The sequence below is a fragment of the Bubalus kerabau genome, chromosome 18 (assembly GCF_029407905.1).
Source record: "Bubalus kerabau isolate K-KA32 ecotype Philippines breed swamp buffalo chromosome 18, PCC_UOA_SB_1v2, whole genome shotgun sequence".
Classification (NCBI taxonomy): domain Eukaryota; kingdom Metazoa; phylum Chordata; class Mammalia; order Artiodactyla; family Bovidae; genus Bubalus; species Bubalus kerabau.
The window spans coordinates 16497525-16512344 of NC_073641.1; the positions used below are offsets into that span (position 1 = coordinate 16497525).

The 14820-nt window shown below is 36.3% G+C and overlaps 1 protein-coding gene across 8 annotated transcripts in view; it reads right to left on the reverse strand.

Moving 5' to 3' along the window:
* Window positions 1-14820, reverse strand: part of CWC27 (CWC27 spliceosome associated cyclophilin) — a 250306-nt gene that overhangs the window by 182145 nt on the left and 53341 nt on the right. For 5 of the 8 annotated variants that reach the window (XM_055554539.1, XM_055554540.1, XM_055554541.1 and 2 more), the window contains one exon: window positions 14563-14720. In XM_055554539.1, the coding sequence (XP_055410514.1) occupies window positions 14563-14720 (158 nt within the window). Of the gene's footprint in view, window positions 1-78; window positions 193-5034; window positions 8022-14562; window positions 14721-14820 lie in introns of those variants that run through there. The other 3 variants (XM_055554544.1, XM_055554545.1, XM_055554546.1) reach the window with 3 other exon arrangements.

The window sequence follows — 14820 nt, forward strand, 5'->3', positions numbered from 1 at the left end:
CAAGGTCCTAGGTGTTTAATTTTTGTTGAAGGCTGTGTGTAAGTACTATAGCAGGTGTTATGTCTCTTTCTTCCTAGTGCAAACTGTTGCTATTCAGTGGCACAGCTTAGAAACAGGGTTAGCTCCGCTGGGAGAAAGGTTCTTCTCACTTTGTCTCTCTACAGGAACCACTGTCTTCTGCAAACATCTGAGCTTAACATTGAAAAAGACAAATAATCTATATTTAAACCTGTTTTTAATCTTTTTACCTTTATTCATCTATACTTTCAATACATAGGAAAACATTAAGTAACATTTTTATCACTAGTTTACTAAAAAACTGTGAGCAAAGACTTAAATATTTACTAAAATGTAAACACATTTTGTTACAAAATTCATTGCATACCATACAGTATCACTTAAAACAATAAAAAGTATCATGATGAGCATAAAGTCAAGTAATTAATACTGATGATAACTCTGCAATGTTATCCTGGCCTTCAAATTCTGGGCTATTCTCCAGAAGCATCAAGATTAGACATTCTCACCTTCTATCACATGAAATATGCTTTCACAGGTCAGCCATAGATCTTTTTTCCTACATGACTAGGCAAGTACATACAAATTTCATCTAAAATTGAATCTTACCAAAGAGCAGCAAGGATATAAAATAGAGACTATAACACTCAAGTCTTTGTATGAGGCCTACATGATTATCTTTCTGAACTCTTTGAAGTCCAGCCAAGGGTTTTTCTTTTTAACTCCCTTACATAAAGCCCGACTTTAAGACATTTCAAGTTACTGTCAATACTGCGAACAAATAAGCACATCCAGAAATTTTCTATTAATCTGTAATGATTAATAAAATCATTGATAAAAAGGTAAATGCTTATCTAAAAGGAAAAAGAAACTGGCAGGAAGTCATTATATAACTTCTGAAGTTTAAGAAAACATTTTCTTAGGATCAAGAAAATCAAATATACAGCAAAGAACAAATCTAACTTCCTATCTGTTGAGTACATATATACCTTTGATCTAATGAATTTCTAGAACAAATTGAAAACACAAATTAAAAAGAAAGGATTTAATACTTAAGCTTGCATGCCGATTAATAACTGCCTTTGACCATAAGAAAAGTACTTTTCAGTAGGAACAGAATCCTATCCACTATCATATAATAAACTCGAGACTGTTTAAACAAGATAAATCTTTAAAGAAGCAGCTAAATCAACAATATAAATTTTAAAATGGAAAGCAAACTGTGCTGACATTACAAAATTTTCAATTAGTGATACCATAAAAATGTATTAAGAACCTTTAACAAAAAAATGAAGTAGAAGATAGGCTTATATTCACTTCCTTCCTGTCTATATTCCCACCTGAAAGGACCTACCCTATTAACAGCCCTGGAAGAAACAGGCTTACTATATTTATTGACTTACTGAAAAATAAATCAAATAGAAAATTACATTAAAAATCTCACATTAAGCCACTGAAGCTATACTTCAAAGTAATACTGGGAAACCTATTTCAGGTTTGACACTCACATGAAAGTGAAAGTGTTAGTTGCTCAGTCGTGTCCAACTCTTTGCAATCCCATGGACTATAAGCCGCTGGGCTCCTCTGTCCAGGGAATTCTCCAGTTAAGAATACTGGAGTGGGTTGCCATTCCCTTCTCCAGGAGATCTTTCCAACCCAAGGATCGAACCCGGGTCTCCTGCATTGTAGGCAGATTCTTTACCATCTGAGCCACCAAGAAAGCCCTTAACACTCACATAGGTGCATTTGTATAGTACACACATTGAAATCAATATAAATGCACACTTACATTGAACAAACTGATACACATGGTATTGCGATATCTAAATAACAAAAACTAAGGAAGGAGAAGAGATCAAATTTTTCTAACATATCAAAATTGGCAAAAAGAAAAGAACTGTAGTGAATTCTGTGAGATTCTTCTTCAAAGTACATCTTTACTGAAGACTTTTATACCATGTCTACTCTTAAAAAGACAAGCTTAAATAAAGGCTAAGATTCAATAAGGCTAATAAAATAGAACAAAATCCACTTGCTTAGAAGATTAATGCTGATGAAACACTAAAGTAATCATTCTTAAAATTGTAGAACTTGTAGAAAAAGTGACTTTGGTGGGGAGAAGAAACCCTCTAACTCCCTGAGTGCCCACTGTCTTCTACAAAATCTGAGCCTGAAAAGGACAGATAAGTTAGTTCCAAACTTGCTTTTTAAACTTGTTTAGTTTTATTCTCTGATGCTCCCAACACTGCAAAAACATTGAGTAATGTGTATTTTCATCACTAATTAACTAGCTTCAAAAACTGTGAGCAAATCGTATTAGACCTACTGCACAAGTTTTGTTTTTTTGTTTGCTTTTTTGAGGGGAGCAGGTCCTAGCATTTGTTGTTGTTTAGTTGCTAAGTTGTGTCCGACTCTTTTGTGACTTCGTGGACTATACTCACGAGGAGGACCATAGCTCCTCTGTCCATGGGACTTCCCAGGCAAGAATACTCTAGTGGGTTGCTATTTCCTTCTCCAAGGTCCTAGCATATGCATTTTGTAAAAACCAACCAAAGTTTAAAAATCTGTCCCCAGGTCATTTGGGTATGTGTCATCAGTAGGGACGGAGGCAATTATTTAAGCAGTGTGGTAGCCTCTCTGACAAGATGACACTTGAATAAGGAGCTGAATAACTACTAAGAGGAGGAACGGTTACTAAGAATATCTCAGAGAAGAAAGTTTCAAGCTGAGGCAACCCCAAGTGCAGAGGCTTGAAAGACGAATGAGCTTTACGTGTCTGGAACAGCAAGAAGGATAATATGCCAGGTGTGAAGTGAGCAACAAGAGTAAGGTGGCTAACAGCTTGGTAATAAGTGTAAGAAAGTGAGGACCAGAGAAGAGAGCGGGGTGGGGGGGGGGGGGTTGCCTTCGCTAGAAGATGAATTCAGATGTAGATAAGTAGATTTTGTGGTGGGAAAATGAGAAAGTTCTCCCATTACTTCTGTTTCTGTAATGAAATAAGGAGCAAGATGATTCACCAAAAAGTAAGAGGAGGGATGGACATGTTGAGTGTTATTGATTGAGATAATTCTCTTCCAGGAACAACAAGAAAACCAACTAAGAAAATTATCTGAAATAATGAAGCAGCTATTCATTTCCTCCCTTCCCACATTCCCACCTTAGAGAATCTGGCCTACTCACAGCCCTGGAAGAAAGAGTCTTACACTATCAGCTAGACTTAGGATCTTCCACACTTAATAGAAAGCTATAACACACCTAGACACCCTACTAAAAAGCAAAAACATCACTTTGCCAACGAAGGTCCATATAGTCAAAGCTATGGTTTTACCAGTGGTCATGTATGGATGTGAGAGTTGGACCATAAAGAAGGCGGAGTACCGAAGAATTAATGCTTTCATATTGTGGTGAGGGAGAAAACTCTTGAGAGTCCCTTGGACAGCAAGAAGATCAAACCAGTCAATCCTATGGGAAATCAACCCTGAGTACTCACTGGAAGGACTGATGCTGAAGCTCCAATACTTCGGCCACCTGATGCAAAGATCCAACTCATTGGAAAAGACTGTGATGCTGGGAAAGATTGAAGGCAAGAAGGGGACGACAGAGGATGAGATGGTTGGATGGCATCACCAAGACTCGATGGACATAGGTTTCAGCAAGCTCAGGGAGTTGGTGATGGACATGGAAGCCTGGCATGCTACAGTCCATGGGGTTGCAAAGAGTTGGATACAACTGAGCAACTGAACTGATGTCTATTTTTGTGTTTTCTGCCAGGAGGAGGATGGATAAATTTATTACACAGGCACAGGTGTTTATGGCAATTCCTGGATAAAGCACAGAGGCTGTAGTAGATTTTGTTACTGTTTCTAAGCACTTGGTGAAAGGTTGATACTTTACCATGTGGACATCAGGCTTGGCTATATCACTTGCTCTGGCTAATAAAATGGTGAAGTGATATATGCCACTTCTAGGTAGAAGCTTTAAGAATATGATCCCTTGTCACTCTTTTCCCTCTACCATGCTTCTAAGAAAGAAGCTGTTCCTTCATCCTCTATCCCTGAATGAAAATGATAATGGAACAGATGTACAGATCTCACCAAGATGTAGCTAGAGCAAGAAATAAACATTAATTTTAAACCAGTGAGATTTGGGAATTGTTTGTTACTACAGCATAACCTAACCTAAACTGACTTATTTTTGTTCGGTTGCTCAGTCATCTCTGGCTCTGCAACTGACTTAAAAGGGGAAAGTGAAAGTTGCTTCATTCGTGTCCAGTTCTTTGCGACCCTATAGACTGTAGCCCACAAGGCTCCCCTGTCCATGGAATTCTCCAGGCAAGAATACTGGAGTGGGTTGCTGTGCCCTTCTCCAGGGGATCTTCTAGACCCAGAGATCAAATCCGGGTCTCCTGCATGCAGGCAGATTCTTTACCGTCTGAGCCACCAGGGGGAGCAATTAAATAAGAAACAATTCAGTAGTATGTTTGTGTGTTGAGACATCAATGTATAACAGAAAGGACTAATAGGAGAGAAACAATAGGAACATCCAGGGTTCCTGTCTCAATTCTTATCACACTACTTAGCCAATTATCCAAGCCAGAAAACAATCATCTGAAATATATCTTTTTCCTCCAAGTCTCCTACATCCAATCTATTACCTCCTTAATGTCTCTTGTATCTATCCTCACAGATACTATCTTAATTAGCCTCTTACTACCTTTCCCTTGCACTAATGTAAAAATCCACTAATTTGCCTTTCTGCTTCAGTCTCCTTCCTCTAATCCACTCCCTACATTTATACAGAGTAATACATATTCCTAAAACGATATTGCCACTTTGCCAGAAACATACCACATGAGGCACACTTCAGCTGGACACACATGAGTCAACCCTAGCCAACCCCTCTCCAGGCTCCATAAAGGTATCAAACCACTGCAGGTTCAGGTACAGGTTTTGCCACTTTTTGGCCACAAGTCACTTAACCTCTTCAAGTACAATTTTTTTTTTTTTCTTTGTAAAATAAGAATCATAATGTTACTCACAGCTTTGTTCTCAGGATTAAATTAGAGAAATAAACTGAGTTGGCAAAATTTATTGCCTGGCCACACCGTAGAACAATAAACACATGTGGAATAAGAGAAAAAATCTCTGGCTGTGAAAACTTCACAGCTCTTATTGGCTTATCTAATTGTCTCCCTTTTCTAGAAACTAAGCAGCTTGAGAAGGGGCTGAGCCTTTCTCATCTGAGCATCCTGGGACCAAGCACAGTGCCTGGACTAAAGAGGAACTCAAAGTATTAAAGCTAAGTGATATCTGAAAGCGGATAACACACCCTGAATGGTTAGAGAGGGGAACAGAGAGAAAGGCTGAAGTCAGAGTGAATAAAATCATTAATAATCATATATCTTCCTCAAGTCCTTGTGTAACTGCATGTGCTTTTAACTTTGTGCTAAACAAGAACTTGGCATCTTGGGTGGCTATTCTCTTCTGTATTTAACCAAACTACTCTTGCCAACTTCATTTACAGGTGAATTCACAAAGTCCTGATAAGGAAGGTAGGAAAGCAATGAATGTTTAAAAATTCTTCAGTGTGACTACACTGAACATTTCCTCAAATGCTGGATAACTTAAAAGAATGTTTTCCCGCACATAATCTCAATGCTACATTTCAAATGTATAATTCCACTGCCTATACACAATTGATACCACAAGATCAATAGAATGTAACTCTCAAGGGTAATACAAATCAATACATTCTAAAGAGATGCAATTACTTATTCTCTATTTTAACAGGAGAATCTCCCCCCATATGTACATTTCCCTGTTTTCTTTCTGTCATACAAAACCTAACTGTAAAAACAGCAGGGTGGTTGTATTTCTGAAGTGTATAAGTGAAGTTCAAGGACTTTTTTGGTTTTATTTTGAAAGTGATTCCTTGGATATGGATTAAGGTTATCAATAAGCTATCTGGGCATTTTTAAAGTGGTATTTTATTTCAAACTGCCCAAGAAACAGTTTTATCCAAATTCTTGCTATAAATACCCAAAAAGAAGAAAACTGGAAGCTCACCAGAAAAGTCAAATGATGGTATAGTTTATAACTATTTCATAATTTAAAAAATAACAGGTAAAGACAATATGATAAACCATCTAGTTCACATAAGGAGATTATACAACACTAATTTAGATGATTTGACAATGCTAAAATGTTATTTCTTTTAGAAAGTGGTTCCAAAAAATGGCCTATCTTACTAGCATTTGGGTGGAACTTATGAGATTGCTGTATTTGACCATTCTTGATCTACAAAAAAGGCAATTACATATTCAATCCTTTTTAATCCTGGTATTTTAAACTTTTCCTGAAATATACATTGCCTACTTAACATCTATAATATTTCACATGCACTTCCATTAGAACACATGCCATACTGAATTGTAATTAACTGTTTATAATTCTCACTCTTATGCTACAGTTGTGAACATTTGTGGGCAGAAACCATTTCTCCTTTGTTTTCATGTTCCTGGGGCCTGGCACTGTCTGGCATATAGCAGTTCTTGCACAGTAACTGACAATAAGAGAATAGAAGGATAGATTAAGAAAGAACATATAAAAAAGAAAAGTGAAGTTCTAGTAAAAGTTAGTATGCAAACTAGCTGCTACCAGAGTGCTCCAAAACTTAACATCTGATGTTAAACCCAAATATTTTCTGAAAATACAGTATTTAAACCACTACTACTCCATACCAAAGAAATAACACTTGCAAATTTTCAGAGACCACTTATCCAGTATATCTTACATTTCTTTCTTTTCTTTTTTTACTCTCTGCTTCAGTACAATATCTTGGGGCAATAGAAGGTGAAAAGAAGAAGAAATGCTCTAACTGGTTAATTTCATTCCTTGCTTGCAAAAGTTCTGAGATCAGCAGGGGGACTTCTTAGAGATCATGGTTTTAATGATTTACATAGGATGGTTAGAATGTCTCTGGATTTCAATCTTTGTTACTGTATTATCTTTTAAATTTTGTACTATCATTTTTAAATGTGCATTATCTTTTAAATTTTTGAAATTTAAATATGACACTATCTTTTTGAATTCACTAAAGTAAACTAAACTTATGTACTGAAGACAGCTATGTACTTCCTCAAGTTTGATCATAAAGTCAGAGAAAACAGAATACAAAGTATATTAAGACTCAAAAACTTCCCTAAAGCTCAGGGAAAACATATTAATATTTTTCAGAAGGCCAGAAATATTGAGGAAATAAAAGTATTCAAAGTGCCATAAGAAAATGTGGTCACATATTTCAAATTCAACAAAAGGAGACTTACTGTGTAAGGCTAAAATTAGCAACAGCTTATTTGGGTGTTCACCCAGGCCAAAGGAGGTATTTCTGACTGTATTATCCCTTGTTTCATAATTTAAAGTTCAACTCATTAGTTTTCAAACTCAATTTAGATATTTATATCTAAATTTTTGATACTATCAGATAAGATAGTTCATATTCAGTCAACCTAACACAGCTTATGAATAGAACACAAATTAACTTGACTTTACCAAATAAGAGAACTGTTTTTATACAAAAGGAATAGTGCCACAGTTGACTTAATGTGACATAACACAGCTGACCAAACGAGAACCTCTGCAAACACCAAAACTAACATTACTCCAGTTAACCTTGAACAACTACTACAGAAACTAATAATGGCGATTTCAGGGTATGTGTCAAGATTTCTTTCATTTATATTTTAATTTGATGAAAATAATATAGAAGTAAGAGTAATCACAATAAAATTAGAGATGATAGAAATTACACAATAAAAGAAAGGATTTCCATGATGACTGTAATCAGCACAACAAACCATTGATTTCTGACTATCCAGTCTGCTTGTTACATCTGATTTTACTGTTTAGCCATTTATTATAAATCTATACACATATGCAAAAAAAGAAGTAGAGCAGACAACTCAACTTGGTTTATATGATTAACTTGCGGCAGCTGAGCTCCACCTACAGGCAACAAAAGGATACTTGAGAAAAAATTTTAAAACAGGACTTCGCAAAAGACAGGCTGCAATGCCTTTCAGTTAATCTTGAGTGCACATTAGAATAACCTGTGCTTTCTAAAACTTCTCATGGTCCAAACATTTTGATTGTCTTGATCGAGGCGGGGTGGGGAGTGGGGGGGGGCGGTTGTCCTCAGGTGATTCAAATATATGGAAAAGATTGAGATACTGATTTGGGTTTTTAACAGCACACATCTTAAAAAACATTAGGAAAACTCAGTATCATTCTGTTTCTTCTAAAATGACTTCCCACTATACTGACCCTTTTACTTTTTCAGAGATTAAATTGAGTTCCATTGATATTAATATTTTGTCTCTGTCAGACTGCAAAAAAGACTTGGAGGTGATGCAACTTTTTTTTTTTTTTTAAAGTCTAGTGCTTGGTGGGGATTACAGTTCTTAACCCTAACTGCACACTAGAATATATGGACAGATTTTACAAAGTATTATTGCCCTAAATTAATGTTATATTCTCAGAAGTTAGAAAAGTAGTTACTGTTAGGGAATAAAGGAAGAAATAACCAGAAAACGGCAAGAGGGAGAACTGTGGGTAATGGCAATTTTGTTTCTTGAACTGGGTGATGGGTATAGGGGTGTATTTGGTTTGTAAACATTCAGCAATATGTGCACTATGAAATATAGTTCATACAGATAAATTCTGTATGTATATTATATTTAAATTGAAAGTTAAAATGTTAAAAAAGGATATGCTTAGACTTCACTTCAGACTAAATCATTCAGAATCGCTTGGAGTGGGATCTGGGTATCAATAGTTTTTCTTTTTAACATTTTTCCAGTGAATCTAATGTGGAGTCAGGAGGTGAAAACCACTCCCCTAATGAATCACAAATGCATTCATTCATTTATTCACCCACTCATTACACAAACTTTAATGACTAATTACCATACACTTATTACATAAGACTCAGAGGACCTAAAGATAAAGAAGAAGATCTCTGAAGGAATTCACTCTAGGCAATGGATAGAAGGCAAACCAATAAATCTCATGTGATAAATCTCTTGTGATAAATACAAGTAAGTCACTTACAAGATCTACAGAAATGATTTGTCAATGAAGGATTCATTCCTTTCTATTGTTCATTCATTTACATAAATATTTGTGTCCTTATGCTATTTGACCACATATAAATGGACATAATCTCTGCCTTCAAGAAAATTACAGTATAAGGCCACACAAAGAAGAAATAGATGCTATAGGAATACCCTGGGAAACACCCTGGGGAGTCGGGAATTGCTGACCTTGGAGCTAAGATGATACAAACTTGAACTAGTCCAGTGGCACTGGTGGTAAAAATTACTCTTCCAGAGGAGTGCTTCTCAAACCTGAATATACAATCACTCTACTAAAATGCAGATTCTGATTTAAAAAGTGTGAGGTGGGGCTTGAAACTTGGCATTTCTATAAAGATCCCAAGTGAAACACAATTTAAGTGGCAAGTTCGTGAGGAGGATGGTTTTTAAGAGGGAAAAAGCAAAAAAATGCCAAATTCCACAACAGACACTAGGAAAAACAAAAACTGGAAAGTAGTCACTAGATGTATCAAATACATGGCCTTAGGGAGAGCAGTTTCAGGAGAGTGATGAAGGAAAAGCTGAATGATGTGTATTTAGAAATAAATGGGAACTAAGGTGGTGGGGACAGGGAATAAAATTAGTGGTTTTCTTTTTTTCACTCCTTAAGTCTATCCACAAGTTGAAGAAAGGCAAGAGTGAGAGAGAAAACTAAAAACAAAGGAAAGAGGATGGAATCATTTTCAATGGGTAGAGGGATTCCTACCTTAACAGTAGAAGAGGAGGAGATAAGAACTGATCTGAATAAACAGGGAAAAGAATATGAGTTGAAGAAGGTACTCCTGTTTCATAGAGCAGAAAGCCAGGTGATCTGATGAGAGAGAGTGAACCTGAGGTTGAAGGGGAGCACCAGCGGCTGGGTAATGAAGATGCACTGGAGGCACAGCTGAGGCTGGACTTGTCCCTGGCTGTGTGGTTCTGCACAGCAGCATTCAGTAGTCAAGGCAGAGGCTTAGAGGAAGTGGACTGGTTAAGAAAGAGACTATACACCGAGAAAAGGAAGGAAGCAAGAGACAGAGATCCTCAAGTCAGAATGAGTACATGAAAGAAAAGAAAGGAGAGAAGGTAATAAGAGCTTTGGATTTTTTTCCCCTCTTGAACCCCTAAGTATTTTTCAACAGAACAATTAGGAAAATATTCCACTCTGTAAATCTGCTAAAAATTATATTGTGAAATATCATTCCTCAGCTTAAATATTAAGTACTCAAGAAATCTGCTTGTAGGTTTACCATCCAAAGTGATAAACAGCTTTAACAGATTCCAGATGTTTCTTTACCACAAATTTTCAGTAAAATCACACTTTGAATGGCTCTAGCATAAAAAGTTGATCAAGGCTAGTCTAGTCCTTGATCATACTGCTCAAATCAGAAAACGACTGAAGGATAATCGAGTACTTCAAACACATGCAGGTGAAAAGTTTGTACTTACTAAAAGAATTGCTTTTTGAATAGATAATGATTTCACATTGACATCCTACAGGGCTGGCAACTATCTTATACCCATTATAATTTAACTTAGGCTGAGCAGGGATTTTCTTTTATTAATAAATACAATTATCCTTTTTTTAAACCACATTACAATTTTTAAAGACTCTTAGAAGTTTCCTTCTCTTTTAACATACAATTAACTTGAGACAAACTATAGTGAAGCTGGTTTAGCTGACCAAAACCGCTAATGATTTTGAAATTTTCTTCCCCTCAAAATAAGTGGTCATGAGACAATCATGGATGTTTCTAGACAAGAGAGAAAAACTGTATTTTCTCTCTGAAATTCTGTACTTTGTCCTGACCTCCTTATTTTTCTTTCATTTCTCTTTGTAGGGTAGGAGACACAGGATAAAGGAGGGACAAAGCAGGATGTGAATACTGAAAACTTGGGGGAAGAGAAGAATAGTTATAAATAGATGTTTTGTACTTACTATGGCAAGTTTTACCAAGTAAGTTTTATTTATTCTTACAGAAAATTCAACTTAGTTAAACTTTAAGTTATATTAATTATAGGGTATATAAGTATTTAAAATTGTATTAAGGCCAACAAAACAGAGTTGAGGACTTAAAAAGCACTTAAACATGACAAATATTTGGTTCACCTATTAAAAACTCAATGTATTTTTTGTAACATTAGAAAGCTAATCTTTTAGAAATCAGACTTAAACTGCAAAATTCAAACTTAAATTGAAGAAAGTAGGGAAAACCACTAGGCCATTCAGGTATGACATTAATCAAATCCCTTATGATTATACAGTGGAAGTGAGAAATAGATTCAAGGGATTAGATCTGATCAACAGAGTGCCTGAAGAACTATGGATGGAGGTTCATAACACTGTATAGGAGGCTGTGATCAAAGCCTCCTTAAGAAAAAGAAATGCAAAAAGGCAAAGTTGTCTGAGAAGGCCTTACAAATAGCTGAGAAGAGAAGCGAAAGGCAAAAGAGAAAAAGAAAGATACACCCATGTGAATGCAGAGTTCCAATGAACAGCAAGGAGAGATAAGACAGCCTTCCTAAGTGATCAATGCAAAGAAATAAAGAAAAACAATAGAATGGGAAAGACTAGAGATCTCTTCAAGAAAATTAGAGATACCAAGGGAACATTTCATGCAAAGATGGGTGCAATAAAGGACAGAAATGGGATGGACCTAACAGAAGCAGAAGATATTAAGAGGTGGCAAGAATACACAGAAGAACTATACAAAAAAGATCTTCATGACCCAGATAATCACAATAGTGTGATCACTCACCTAGAGTCAGACATCCTGGAATGCGAAGTCAAGAGAGCCTTAGGAAGCATCACTATGAAAATAGGTAGTGGAGGTGATGGAATTCCAGTTGATCTATTTCAAATCCTAAAAGATGATGCTGTGAGAGTGCTGTACTAAATATGCCAGCAAATTTGGAAAACTCAGTAGTGGCCACAAGACTGGAAAAGGTCAGTTTTCATTCCAATCCCAAAGAAAGGCAATGCAATTAATGTTCAAACTTCTGCACAACTACACTCATCTCACACACTAGCAAAGTAATGCTCAAAGTTCTCCAAGCTAGGCTTCAATAGTATGTGAACTGAAAACTTCCAGATGTTCAAGCTGGATTTAGAAAAGGCAGAGGAACCAGAGATCAAATTGCCAACATCTGCTGGATCACAGAAAAAGCAAGAGAGTTCCAGAAAAAACATCTACTTTTGCATCATTAGCTATGCTAAAGCCTTTGACTGTGGATCAAAATAAACTGTGGAAAATTCTTAAACAGATATGAGTACCAGAGCACCTTACCTGCCTCCTGAGAAATCTGTATGCAGATCAAGAAGCAACAGTTAGAACCAGACATGGAAGAAAGGACTGGTTCCAAATTGGGAAACGAGTACCTCAAGGCTGTATATTGTCACCCTGCTTATTTAACTTATATGCAGAGTACATCATGAGAAATGCTGGGCTGGATGAAGCACAAGCTGGAATCAAGACTGCTGGGAGAAATATCAATACCCTCAGATATGGAGATGACACCAACCTTATGGCAGAAAGCGAAGAGGAACTAAAGAATCTCGTGATGAAACTGAAAGAGGAGAGTGAAAAAGCTGGCTTAAATCTCAACATTCAAAAAACAAAGATCATGGCATCTTGTCCCATCACTTCAAGGCAAATAGATGGGGAAAGAATGGAAACAGCGACAGACTTTCTTTTCTTGGGCTCCAAAATCACTGCAGATGGTGACTGCAGTCATGAAATTAAAAGACGCTTACTCCTTGGAAGAAAAGCTATGACCAATCTAGACAGCATATTAAAAAGCAGAGACATTACTTTGCCAACAAAGGTCCGTCTAGTCAAAGGTATGGTTTTTCCAGTAGTCATGCTGGATATGAGAGCTGGATCATAAAGAAAGCTGAGCATCAGAGAACTGATGGTTTTGAACTGTGGTATTGCAAAAGACTCTTGAGAGTCTCTTGGACTTCAAGGAAATCAAACCAGTCAGTCCTAAAGGAAATAGGTCCTGGATATTCATTGGAAGGACTGATACTGAAGTTGAAGCTCCAGTACTTAGGCTACCTGATGTGAAGAACTGACTCACTGGAAAAGACCCTGCTGCTAGGAAAAGACTGAAGGCAAGAGGAAAAGGGGATGACAGAGGATGAGATAGTTGGATGGCATCACTGACTCAACGGACATGAATTTGAGCAAGCTCCAGGAGTTGGTGATGGACAGGGAAGTCTATTGTGCTGCAGGCTATGGGGTTGCAAAGAGTTGGACATGACTGAGTGACTGGACTGAAAGGAACTGAAAAATCAGGAAATGCATCTCCTGAATAAGAGAGAGAAATAAAGTATTCTTGATTATATTCATGATCATCCAACTAAAAGTTTGAGCTGATAAGAGGCCCGTCAACTCCACGGGCCTTATATAAGCATATATATGATCACTAAAATCTTCATCCAATAGTGGCCCAAAGTTAATCAACTATATTAAATTATTCAACAATGATTATTTGAGCATCAGGTGAATTTTGCCAGAAAAAGATATTTAAAGACTTCTAAGTACCATTTCTGAATGCAAAAGGTTATACTATCAGTGGAAATTTCTGGGCAAGTACTTTTCTGGTTACATAAAGAAAAAATTTAGAGATCTAAGTGATGATAATATGAAAATGTTTTTTATTTGTAGTTTTTCTGTGTGACGTTGAGAAACATAATAGAATAAAACAATGTTGTTTATAGGGAGTTACACCTATCTTACCCCCAACTGTAGGTCATTCAAAGAAAACAAACACTACCATTTTTTAAAGCTATATTATTTTATATGTGTAACAAAGTTGTAATAACAGAATTATAAAGGAGAGCTTTTCAATTAAGCTGAATTTCAGGAGAATAAAATGTTGAGTCACAAAATTTAACAAGTCTTTAAAATGAGACATGTGCTGAGATTTATTTTATGATACCATCAAGGTTAGGAGGGGCAGACAGTATAAATCAGACTTGAAAAAATATTAAGAGTATTTTCAGGGCCACACCCTTCTTAGTCATTTTTGACAAATTTCACTCCCCTAAATCTGAGGACATTTTTTTGTTTTGTATAATGACTTAACTTATCTTGTTTGTTTTAAACAAATGCAGTCTTTCACATATAGCTAATATTTTGCTTACCTCAAATATAAAAAGAAAAAACTTAGAGGCTTTTAAAGAAGAGGTCAAAGAGAAATAAAGCAGAATTTGACTCTTAAGACCATTGATGTAAATAAAATTGGTCTATTTTCTTTTCGGCCTGAGTGGGATAATTTAGGACAACTGGTATATATATCAAACACTATGAAAACAACATTTTAGAAAGTAAGTTGAATAGAGGACTCAATCTTAATTTTAAATGAAGTATAAAAGACAGAAACTCTGATATTTCAACTGCTTGACTCACCTGCGGCTAACTGGTTTCTTCTCCACTTCACCCTCTCCAGCTCTCTTAACATTCTCACTTGTGTCCTTTTTTAACTTTTTTGCAATTCTTTCTCTCATCTGGTTCTTCTCATCACCATCAACATATTCATCATGCTCTGCACCTTCATATTCTCCATCCTGTAAAAAGTGAAATGTAGTATTTACTGGGCATTCCAATTTCTCCTTTCGCTTCCAGAGGTCTGTCTCAGACTCTCCTCACTGCATTTTAGGCCAGTTT